This window comes from Bacillus rossius, chromosome 3 (genome assembly GCF_032445375.1).
Source record: "Bacillus rossius redtenbacheri isolate Brsri chromosome 3, Brsri_v3, whole genome shotgun sequence".
NCBI classification, from domain to species: Eukaryota; Metazoa; Arthropoda; class Insecta; order Phasmatodea; family Bacillidae; genus Bacillus; species Bacillus rossius.
Window position 1 is genome coordinate 74,914,444 of NC_086332.1, and position 13,369 is coordinate 74,927,812.

Sequence of the window (13,369 nt, forward strand, 5' to 3'; positions counted from 1 at the left end):
CCTTTACCTCCCCTTAGCGCAACGACAGTGTCTGGAGGGGAAGGCGTGGCGACCCCTCCAAATCAAGGCGATGGAGTGTCAGCCCGTCTTACACGAACGCGACACAAGGGTTATAACACATGAACTGCATCATGTAATCACAACTGGAAAATACACTACATCGTTAACCCATGTCCAAATCATTCAAACACATACATATTTACAAAAATAAATCAAGTTAACAGAACATCAGTATGCTAACAGTTACGCTATTTGTTTGCAGTCATAAAAAACCTCTCTGTGAAAAACTATATTATCATAAACAAAAATGCTGCATGTGTTAAATTACTCTTTCTTTGAAGGCTTGGTTATCAAATTATCATTTGGTTAAGGGTTCTGTAAAAATAGCATTTTCTTAAAGGTAAAATACAGAACATTTGCGTATTGTCACTACTTTTTGCGTCACTAATGTTCGACGCAAAACCGCGTGTTGATTATAGATACATAATTTTAAGATGCCAACCTAATATTTTAATAGTTAGATAGTTATTATAGTATGTTATTTACCTAATCTGAGTCTGATGTGAAGCTGGCATTTTCCGTTTCACTAGAAGAATCTTCGTCTGTAGATTCTTCAAGATTAACAATAATCTTATCTATTTCAGTATCTAATAACCTATCACTATTCCAGTATTCATTCTCAATTTTTTCCACGTGCCGGCAGCATTCTTTCCATTGCTCTTTAGAGTAGCTACTAAACAGCTGTTCACATAATGTCTTCTTGTCTTCGAGTGAGGATGATATTTCTTCGCACACTTTTCCTTTAATATATCCCCACACTAGCTCAATCGGATTGAGGTCCGGATGATAGGCTGGAAGCCTGATTACTTCGTGGGAGTTCATTTTAATGATTTCGTCAATTTTGTAAGTTTTGGAAGTGGGCACTTGTTTCGCAAGTAATAGTAGGTTGGCTTTTGTTAGGTCAGAGGAGAAAGTTACGTTGTTTATTTTTAGCCACTCGTGAATCACTTGTTTGGTGTTAGCGGAAGTCGGCTTCTTATTTGTCTGTACATTGTGATAACTTGCATTGTCGAGAACAATGACGGAGTTTTCAGGCAAATTTGGAAGCAGTTTATGTGTAACCCATTTCGAAAAGTTTTCGAAATTCATGTCATTATGATAATCTCCCGTTTTTTGTTTTGACCGGAATATCAACAATGCATTCTGTACAAATCCCTCCTCTCCTCCTGCATTCACAATTATTAAACGCTGGCCTTTCCCGATTGGCTCTGTAACACCCAGCTCATTGTACGATTGCCAACAAGAACTAACGCTGTGGGTAGCATGGATGTACGTTTCATCTACATAAACGATTGAACGACCATCGCTTCGAAACTTGCGCATTTCTTGTAGGAAACGCCCCCTCCATGCTGCTATATCAGGCTTCTCAATCAAAATCCTTCTCCTTGACTGACACTTCGTCCAACGGAATCCCAGTCTCTTTAACAGTTTTCTCAAAAATTCTTTACTGCAGTCCAAAACACCATCATCTCGCAAAGCCGTCTTTAATTTATTTAAAGTTGGAACAGTTTTCCTGACAGTGTAAAATTCATGCACTTTTCTCCTCACAGCACCACACGTAAAATCGTTGACTTCTAACAGTTTTTTGCGTTCTTTTTTTTTTTTGCCAGTAGGTGTTGAAAAGTTCAGATCAATTTTACTTTTAACTTTCCCCTCAGCCAAAATCCTGTTAACCGTTGATTCAGACACACCCGTCGCAGCACTTGTCGCTTCAGTAACATTGTATTTTAAACCGTACAGCAACTTCTTTTCTTTCAGATGCGTCGCAACGTTGTATACAATTTCACGCGCCTGTCCTCGCAAGGGTCGTCCTGGCGAGGTTGATGGGATAGGCTCGCTTGTTGTACCGTGTAACCCAGGTCCCGGCATGACGCGCTGACGCAATCCTCACGCAGCCGAGTCAAGCGCGGAACTGACCCCCTCCACTTCCCCTGGCGACTATCACGTGACGGTAGTGTGCGTCAGGCCACGAATTGGGGTCTGCGCAGGTTCACAAGTATCTTGCCGGGCTATACATTTCGGTATTATGCAGTGTATTGACTCTCATTTGGGTGTAAGGCAGTGTATTGACAGCATTTTTGCTGTTATTTCCATGTTATTGCTATTCACCATATAATCTTGTCTCTAGTTCTAACTCATAGACTTGTAACACAGCTAGGTTACCAGTAGGCTTTTGCTTATTCCATGTTATAAATCCATGCTGAATTTCGATCGAATATCAAATTATTTATGAATAATAAAGATTTTTTGAATAAAATCCAAACAGACAGTGAAACTATGTTTTTCACAATTCACATTAGTTAAAGAAAAATGTATGCAAAATACAGTAAAATGAAAAAGAGTTAAATATGTATAAATAAATTACAATCACAGCTTCTTTGTTTTTATAAAAAAAAAAGCATGTATGCATTATGCTGCAGAATACAAATCAAAATTTCTGAATCAATCATTTAGGTTTCATACATGATACTTTCTTTTCATTTAAATTTTGTTTCAGTGAGTCCCACGAATTAAGAATATTTTTAAAAAAATTATTCAATTTGAAACATTAACTCAAAATTATTCAAATTTAATTTATAATTTTTTGGATACTCATGGATGTACAGCGATGTTGTAACAGCGAGCTGCGTCGTGGTGTTGCCAGGCGGCGACGAGGCAGCTCTGCCCGGCGTCCCGGCTGGCACGCCCTGCTGGGGAGCTGATCCTGTACAAGGTGCTGGGGATTGTGAGCAAGGTGATGCTGGTGCTGCATTCCGTGGACGACTGCTGCTACGTCATGAAGGTAGCGCCCTGCCTGCCGCCGAGCGTCCTGTTCACAGCCAGCTCAGCACTGGAGACAAGATTTATAGGCCTATTTCGTTGTTAAAATGGAACAGCTCGGTGTTATTGCTTTTGTTCTTATAATTTTTTATTTTTTTTTCATTAATACAGTTTATTGTTTAACAGATACATATTAATAGTTTTTTATTTTCATTTTTTTTTGGTGTGAATACAGAGCTGCCAACCATTACGGATTTTCCGTAATTATTACGGATTTAACACCGAATTACGGAACATCGCTGGTTGATTACAGAAACGAGGCTTTGTGCTGCATGATAACGGAGAAAATTCCGTTTCTTCTGTGTGTTTTTTGTGAACGCAGTTTCAATACATCGCTTGGTAGCGCAAATAACGGAACTAGTAAGTGTGCGCATGTATTGTCGAAATAAGTGGATTAATTCTCGTGTATTGAAATAATAATGGGATGTTATTACGTCCGTTGTACGATAAAACTAGTACATTTCTTGGACTTTTCGTTTGAAGGCTACTTACATCACGATAATTTTTGTACGGTACTTTGGCTAACCTGTGTTGTTTTAATTTATTTCTTGAAAGCCATTTTTTTCATCATAGTGTTTTTGTCGTGTCTACAGACGTGAAATTTTTTAATGTTTTTTGATAGTGTTGTGTTCTTCAGTGCCGGTTGTAGAAATGAAGCGTGTGACAGAACAATGTGTATCTGGGGGGCGGAAAACATGAAATTCTTCAGAACTTTCGACTTAAATATTCAAAAGAATGGCCATGCTTGTCGTCTTCAAATGTTTGGAATGCCATGCGTTTTGTAATGTATGCACGTGTGACTTTTTGATTGCACATGGTGGAAGGGATGACTGTAGACGACATATTGAATCAAAGAAACAGCGGGTCATTTGATAGCCATGATGAGCAATAAATCTATATCGTCCTTTTTTCGCTACATCTGAAGAAACGAAAGTAACGAACGCAGAGTTATTGTTTACAAGTCCTTGTGTTTGTCTTCTGTTTGTTTACATGACAGTTCTTATCCAACCAGGATAAAAGAAGCAAATAAAAAGACAGTTTTTCTAAAGTTTAACTTTGAATACTTTGAATTGAAAATTCAAAATTTCCAGTAAAATTGGCATTTCTTACATATTCAGATTGTATTGTTCAAAAAGTTTTTTTTTTCGATTCATTAATTTACATTATATTCAAATACATATCCTATATTTTTTTTTTTTTCATATTAATCTCCTTGTTTTATCTTGTGAGTGTGTCATAATGCCTCAGGAAAAATTGATCGTGCATGATATACGCGTGCTTTTTTCATATAATTGTCATTACTGATGGGTGTGATTTGAGGTTGGCAGCTCTGTGTGAATATAACAGACTCCCCACTAGCACAACCGTGTATAAATTAAGTGTGAAAATTTATTATGAATGCAATCCTTCAACTAATTAAATATTTTCATTTATTGACTCATTAAGAAAATTTCTTACCAAAATCTAAAATTAATGGTCCAATTTTTTGTCAATGTTGATACTACTATCGAATTTGTGCAAAACCCTATTTTTCTTTGTGTATGCTTTGCAGAATGTTTGTAAGGCCACAGTGTATTTACTTTTGTAGGTTCATACTGTAAGTTTGGTGTTTCAGGTTGTTCACAAAAGTCCTTGCCCTGTTGGACCAGATAAGCGCACAATCATACCGCAGAATGTCCCCTTCATGGTTGCATTGTACAAGTATTACGAGACAGAATCTGGGATCTTCCTTGTTTTGAAGCATGCCAGGTTTGCATTGCTCATTGAAGTAACTTGTTCTTGATTCCTTAATGTTTAATACGTAGTGGAGTATATATATTTTTTTCCTATCATATGGGCTTTAAGCTCTTAAACTGTACTAATTTGACAACTGTAGGTAAATTTATGTACACATTTTAATAAAAACTAAAAATGTTCATTCTCTGTTTAATCTCTCTTTCTCACTCTTCAGACTTTTTTTCTTTTTGCTTCTGACCATATTTTTCCTTGGTTTTTCTTTCCTTTTCTTTAAAACAAAAAGTTTTCTGTCTTATTTACTTTATTTTGGGTTTTTTTCCTTTTACTTTTTCTGACTTTTTCATTACTCTGTTTTTACTCTTTCTAGCAGTATTTTCCATACATTTTTTTTGTATGGTTTATTTTCTCACTTTCTCTCTATTGAATTTACTTTGTTAGTGTGTTGCAATTTTTTTCTGCTGGTAGTTCTTATATATAAAATGGACACACATAAAGAAAATACATTTTTACATGTACATGCATTTACAATGTTTGCTGGTTGAATCAGTTTTCTCGGTTTGCAATAGAATTTGGCTAATTGTGAGTTGGTGTCATATGGGTAGAAACTAGAGCTGGGCAGGATCCCAGTTTTTCCCGAAAAAACAGGGAATGTGTCCCATTTCCAAAGTTTATTTGGGTAGTTTACATGTCCATGTGCCAAGCTTGTTGGAAAAAAGTGAACACGAGCCCAAATGCTGGTATTGAAATGTGGGTGATACTTTTGTCATCTGGCCACATGGACGTGACATCTTGTCACTGTTTCTGGAACATCTCAACAATTAGCATGAAAACATCAGATTCACCATGGAAACAGAAAGGTATAGCACTCCACCTTTTATGGAGGTTGTCATCAGAAGAGTTAATTCAGTAAAATACAAAGTATACAGGAAACCTGCCAACACTGACCGATATCTAAATGCAAGCTCTCACCACCCTCCAGCCCACAAAAACGTAGTAATCTCCACACTGATCAACAGAGCTCAGAACATCTGCGACGAATTCAGCATAAAAGAAGAGTTGCATCACGTGAAAGGTTTTTTTTAGCTGATGGTTACACGGAGAGAAAATATCCAGAGCCAGGGATAGATTTTAAGGATTTAACTGGACTGTCCTACGAACAGGTATAATTGGACACTTACCTGTCCGTAACTAATTCCACCTGTCCAGCTTACGTTAAAAAAATTACTGGTTATAAACTTGTTATATGCTTAAGAACATCACTGTACTCAAAACAAGTCAGTTTTACACTATTTTCATATTAATATTAATAATGGAGTTTTAAATATTGTTTGAAGTGTTTTGCACTAAATCACTGGTTTAATATGTCTGAACTACTATCAGATGAACGGTCATCAGATGCATCTTCCTCATCTTGCTGCAGCCTAGCTACGCACTTTCTGTATGGGGGCTTAAATTGTCTGCACTTTCTCTCACCAAGATGAAACCAAAGTTCAATAGCCGGGGTGGGATCAAAATCACAGACACTACTTGATTTCATCTGGATACGCTTCAGTGATGATATTGTATCATCATTAAGTTTATTGCGCCAGTCTGTTTTGGTAGATTTCATCAAAGAAAATCCTCTTTCACAATCTGCGGTGTGAGCAGGTAGAGACAACACAAGATCCACGAGTGAAAGAATATTAACAAATTTGTTCTTGTGTCTTGTGTTTATTTCCCACCAACTGGCTTTGTACACAGGAGTACAATCCTGGTAAACAACAATTTTCAGAGCTGTCCATTCTGGCTCCACCATTTCACACTGAACATTATTATTCACAAGGGAACTTAAAAAAAAATGCAACATTTTAATGATGGATCTGTCACCAAATATTGTATAAAATAAAGTATTGTTCATTATTAGTAGGCCATGTTTAGAAATTGAAAATATTGGTTGCAACAAGTAATTCAGACATTTCAGTGTCTTTATCTGTGAGTTGAGATTCCAGACATCTAACAATGACATTTATAGCATCAGTCTTCTTCGAGGAATGTAAAGCATTACCTTTCAGCTGTCTTAACCGTTCGGTTCCATCGATTTTCTCCAAGAATGTAAATGAAAACCTTCACTGATGCTCAGTTTCTGCAACATGCAAATAGTCTCTTGTATGGTTGAATTTGTCTCTGCTGTTGTCAAACCTGTGACCTGGAAAGACAGTGATAAGTAACTCAATGCACAGAGTATTTCACAAAAGAAATGCAGGTACTATACCAATTTCAAACTTTGCAAACATTTTTTAACTAATTTGCATGTTGAATTGGTGGATGCATCACAGTTGGACAGTTGGAGTCTTGCAGTAGATTTGTTGCAGTAAACTGAAGAGCAGGAATTAATTTGATTACATTTGTGACGCATGATTTCAAGTGTGGAATCCAACGAGTTCCTCCAACTCTTGTGGGCGCGTAAAACTTGATCTTAAGTGTTTCGCAGGACTTCTTTAGAAGACTGCGATGAACTGGGCTGTGATGGAAAATAAGTATACCTTTCTTAAGAAAATATCAATTTTAGGATGTAGTGGTAGTTGGAAGAGTGCTGATTTTACAGTGAGCTCCAAACAGTGAGCCATGTAATGAACAGCAACTAAATTTGGTTGTATGTTTTCTTTCAATTTCGCTTGTACCTACACCATTACGTAAACATCTCATTACAGCTGCACCATCACTGGCAAAGCTTACCAAGAGTTCTTCATGTTCATACTGTCATAACCACAATATTCATGTAAAACTGTTAAAATGCACTCAAATATCTGAGTAGCATAAGGCCTGTCGATCTCCCCTTCAAGTGTGTACCTCACATACACAATGACCTGCTCAAGCACAGCACTGTCAGTCGACTTGTCACACATCACAGAAAAATAATTTGCACTTTTCAAATTATTTTCTAATGATTTCAATGCAGTTTCAGCAATTACACTGATGAACTCTTTACACTTTTTTTCTGTAAGGTATGTATTGCCTACATCGAGGCCTTTCTGTTTATCAAGTGCACATTACCACTTAAGTCTGTAAACGGTTGTCCATGTTTCGCCAGTGCATCAGATGTACGAAAAAGCAACTGCATATTTGCTAGTGCCTCTTTATTTATGCTCTGCAAAGCCTTTTCTGCCATAGATGTACCTGGTGTGGTCATTTGCACATTTTGTAAGTCTTGACACTGCCTATGGCAACTACTTGCTGCATGGGATGTCAAGTTTTCTTTACGTAAAAATTGAACATCCTTTTACCAATGCTGACTCGAATGCTAGTTTGGGATACACTTCACAGACTTTGCAGTACATTTTTCTCCAAGCATTCACATACCAAACCCATTGAAATTCTGTATACCAGTTCTGAATAAATTCACGTGCCCGCACTTTTTTATCATATTGATTATTGTATTCTTTCTTGTCGTCGTCCGTTTTACAGTTTTTTTTTTTTTCAGACGGCTTTGAAGCGCCACTTACAAATCACCACATTGCTGCACAAACAACTCTAATGTATAAATGTATAATATTAAAATATGAAGTGATGCTGCAGTACATACAATCGAGCACAAAACCACTCGTTTGTAAACGGGCGTTCAACTTAGGCCATATCTTCGAAACTTTTTTGCCTAAAAATGAACATAATAACACAATCAAGTATCAACAATGCACACATAAAAGGCAACTATTCTTACTTCCGCGGAATAAACAAAGCCCGGTTACAGATGAATTACCGTCCGCCACTCCGCCTGACTTGTGATTTTGGTTGGTTTAGGGTTGGTTAGGTTAGATTGAAGTCTATAGTGCAAGGCTAAATGCCACGATACTCTCTGCTTAGTTAAACCATCACATTAATAACACGTGAAATTTATAGAATACAGCAATAATAATTGTTTGTGATTAATATTAGCGGTAATAGGATTCTGTAAACAGACATTGGTAAATAAGCCACATAAAATTTTGTCAGTTGTAATGCTGACAAAAAGTTTTAAAGAATATATGGCGTCACTCATCAAACATCGTCAACATAGTCTACGTTATGAACGGCACAATGATGCTCAAACTGTTGCAAATTTTGTTGGATTTACTATTTGCAAAGAAAATGAAGGTACTTGGAAACTTACGAAATGCCAATTTCATTGAAATTGTAGGGTAAAATACTCCTGACGGACTTTTGTGGGCTACTGAATGTTAAGTATGAAATTGATTAGTAACCTGTCCCCTCGAAGAGGCACGTTTCATTATATACCTGTCCGGACGGAAATTTGCCTGTCTTGGACAGGTGGACAGGCGTTAAAGTCGAACCCTGTCCAGAGCCATTGACAAAAAAATAATAGAAATAGTAACACTGGAAACCAGGACCAAAAAGAACATTTTGCAGCACTGCTCTACATCAAAAGGACTACAAATCATAAAATGAAAACAGTACAGAAGCCAGTCAATAAACTGAAGACATTTCTAGGCACTGTGAAAGGCAAATAACTGCCTAATTACCTCACCGTAGTTTATAAAGTTCCCTGCTCCTGCAACAAGACCTATGCAGGACAAACTGGCCGGAGAATCTCTGCTTGCCTGTAAGAACATTTAACAGACATCCCACACAACAGAAACTGTTCAATCACTCACTACTCAGCATTACAATGAAACAGGACACGCAATCCACTTCGATCAAGCCTAATACATTATCAATTTGACCAACTACAACCACAGACAGATTAATCAATATTGCTGAAAGAGCATGTTGCCATAGCAGATAACTAAAACAAGTGAATAACTTGAGTTTAAGGTATAAATTTGAGCAATTTTATCACTATTTTGCAAATTAGGTTTTTTTTAATATTGCAGTTATTTAAAATTTGTTTTAGCATTATTTTGTGTTATTTTACTGTCCTTGAAATTTTCCTGCCTCTATGAGGCTTTTTGTTTTAATTTTGCAGTTATCTTAAAATTTGTGTTTGCATTATTTTGTGTTATTTTACTATCCTTGAAATTTGCCTGCCTCTATCAGTGTATAATTACTAGGTTTGGGCCTACACAACATTTTTCTTTTCAAATAGTACGAAAATTTGTGAAATTTGCAACCAAAATACTTCCAGATTCAATTTCCCATGGAAAATTATTTTCTAGCTCGAAATTTTCCAAACCAACGTTCTCCATCTCACTCAGATCTTGTAGAAATAAGAATTATGGTTTTTAATTTTACCAAAATTTTATATTTAAATTGGAACATTGCTGTGTTATTGGTTTTATTTATATAACTGCTGTTTATTTATGAAGATAATACAATATTTAATTTACAAGGCTAACAATTATTTCTTAGTAATATAACATCTCATTTCTGAGTTCTTACTCTTTTTACGAAAATTATGTAATTGTGGTAAAAGCTTCATTTTTAAAAATAAATAATTTGTAGCCTTAGAATCAAAATTAATTGATAAGATATTTATGTGTTTTAATTAAATTCTCAGTACTTGAATCTGTGTGATAAAAATCAGTAGAACTATGCAAATATTCAAAATTTCTTATATCAAAACAGATACTTTGTTTGCATTCAATTTGATCGCTAATACATGGGTACAGTTTGAAGTAACAAAAACTGTCTATTCTATTAAAAGTGTGGTAAAGTTGATGCATTTCACCTGGTGTAACTATTGACAGTGAAATTAAGTTATTGTTGCACTATGCAAATGTTTATACATTCTGTTAAAATATGTATATTAATGGTTCTGATATAATTAGCCAAACGTATTAATTTCAACATGTGTACAGCCAACAGGAGAATTAGTTCAATCTGCAACCTAGAATTTTTTATAACTTGAAAACCACCAAACATTAAACAGTTTGCAACTACTGTAAAAAAGTCCCTCAAAATTAGGTGGGGAGGTAACCTTTGTATTTGTTTTTGTATTTATAAGCTGTAGCCATTAAAATTAAATATATATTGTCAATGTACAAAAACATCTACAAGTATTTGTTATAACATGGCTTTCAAGCTACTATTGCAAAAAAGTTTAATAAAAGTTTACTGTGTTACCATTTTATTTTGATATTCATATACGAAATTATTTTGATATTATTATTCTATTCAAACTAAAAACATGAATTTCGTACGGCCTAAATATTTGTTAATAAATAATTAGTAATTATTATTTAGGGAGCATTGTTTTTTTTCTTCCACTATCTGTGGTTAAAAAATTATGGTTAAAAAAATATTACAAACAAATATAATAACAATAATGCAATTTTGGACATTTTAATATAAATTATTTTTAGTATAAGTAATAATTGACTTCAGATGCTATTGGTGTTACATATATAAATGCAAATTTCAGTTTTAGGTTTTATTACAATTCACAGTTAAATATTGTCCCTACATACGGGTTGTGAGTTGTAAATTTAACTACGTACTGCAGTGCAAACTGCGATGTGTAAGACAAGTCTTGCGTGTTAATTGGCATTTTAGGGCTCACTGATATTTTTTTGAAGTTGAGGGTTCAGGCAAAAAAAATAAAAATATTTCTTTGTTTGAGGTGTATCCTAGAAGTACCATCATGTACGTATTTTGAATACTGTCCATTATTTTAGTATAAGTATTTTCTTACTACCATTTAGCTTTTTGGATAGGTTTATATTTTATATTTTACCTATAATTTACTTTTTGTTTTGCATTAAGTCCTTATTATTGTGTGGGTTTTTTTTTCCAGTGGTGGAAAATTGTGGGACCACGTGGGCTCGTACTTCCAGTCACTGCCCCAAACACCCACACGGGTGGCCACCAGAGAGGGCGAGCAAACTGTGACTATAAAACCTGGGACAGAAGCTCCGACCAACAAAGCTGTCGTAGAACCACACGATGGCAAGGACCAGGACGATAGTTACTTGGAACTAATAGAGGACTACAAGTCTTGTAAGAACGGGATTGCAAATCCCGAGGACAGCGGTGATGCTCCGAACGACGTTGTGTCGGAAGTGACAGAGGGCCTGAAGATCCTGATGCCTATTTCGGGCAGCAAGGAGTCTGTCCACCAGTTGGCGTGCCTACCGGACGTGGGGAGCGTGATGTCAACACCTCGCAACATGGTCCCGGACCTGGTGCCGCAGCAACGGTGGGACGAGGGGGGTGACGTCGCAACTACAGACCTGGTCGCCAAGGCCCAGAGGCTGTTGGAGTCCGTGAGCAGGACCTTGCATGCCAGCGAGACTGCTGCGAGCTTCGCCTTCAAGGAGCCCAGTGTCGAGAGCCCGGGCCAACAGGAGGTCAGGTCCTTGCCAAAGAGTAATCTGTGTGGGATCAGCCACTCTCCGGTCGACATATCCCCAAAAATTGGAAGACGGCGAGAAAGGCTGCGTTTTTCCGGTAGGAAACTTGGCCGCCGGTTTTCTGTGGAGAGGCGCTATAGCAGTGACGTAAGTAAATTCTTTTTGAACAACATTATTTACAAGTTTAATTTTTTATGTGCTGCTAACAAACAATATCTTTAAATACCGTGTTTTCTCGCATAATCGTCGCACATTTTATTCTAAAATGAAGTTTGAAAAGTAGGGGTGCGACGATTATGCGGGAAAAAAAATTTGTTAGGTAAAGTTATTCATAAAAAAAACCTGTTCATGGAAAGTAAGTTTATTTTAAAAAAAAAAGCGGAATATACAAAAGCACGCCAAACAATTTATATTAATAATTCATTAAACAAAAACCTTTCTTCAACTTTAAATAGAAAACCCAAACTGTAACATGGATGCAAGCCACTTGAATCTGCGACGTGAACTAACGCGTAACTATTGCCCGTAATACACATTTTCCACGAAAGAATGCAGGCCATCAAATGTAGTTAACTCGGCATTCGACAGAGAGAGAGATAGCGCGGCATGCAATCGGCGAGATATCGATATTCAACTACGTGCGCGCACTCTATACGGGAAGCAACATAACCAAACAATATTAATGCCAACTCGTGCTGGCTGCATGTTCATAAGCGGTACACCGCGGTGATGCAGACGATCAGATAAAGGAAATAACGTTTAAAAAGTCTTAAAAAAAAAATTTACACGTCAGACAACTTCGTATTTCCGTTAATTAAATAAGTTAGTGGTAATGTCCGAATAAATATTAGATTTCTACTTTAATATACATTGTTTATACAAAAAATTTACCTACACAAAGTGCTCGGCATCTAATAGCGGGACCAAAAACATCATTCGACATTTAAGCGAGAAGTTTTTTTATCCCAAATTTGACGGCCAAAAATATAGGTGCGACGATTACGCGCGTGCGACGATTATGCGATAAAAGAGGGTAGTATGAATCAAAGTTGCATCTGAGTCTATTCACTTACTTCTAAACTACATAAAAGATTTTGTTGCAATTTCCACCATCATTTAGAGAATTTTTCCTGAAAGTTTGTGTGTATAATACATTCATATTAAATTTAAAGATAATAGAGAAACCTTGGATGTTTTGTAATCAAGTCGTGAAATGCCGCTTTTAGGGCTTTTACATGGCTGACTTTTTCATGACTGATACATCAAAATAATGTACTACAGAATTGTAGATCTTTAAAAGACCTAAAGAATAGTCAGTGATATCATATGTCTATCTTTTAAGAATGACCCACAATAACCGTTTTTGATTTAATGCAGTTTTTTGGACATACACCATTGCAGTTTTTCACTGTTTGTCATGTTAAAATTCCGAAAATCAAAAATAAATAAATATATGAAGATGAAAAATTCACAGAAAACTAGACTGAATT

At 36.2% G+C, this 13,369-nt stretch overlaps 1 protein-coding gene across 1 annotated transcript in view; it reads left to right on the top strand.

The window, feature by feature from the left end:
- Nucleotides 1–13,369, top strand: part of LOC134530907 (ribosomal protein S6 kinase delta-1) — a 63,753-nt gene that overhangs the window by 33,906 nt on the left and 16,478 nt on the right. The window contains exons 8-10 of the mRNA XM_063366210.1: nt 2,705–2,842; nt 4,496–4,629; nt 11,324–12,026. Of these exons, the coding sequence (XP_063222280.1) occupies nt 2,705–2,842; nt 4,496–4,629; nt 11,324–12,026 (975 nt within the window). The remainder of the gene's footprint in view (nt 1–2,704; nt 2,843–4,495; nt 4,630–11,323; nt 12,027–13,369) is intronic.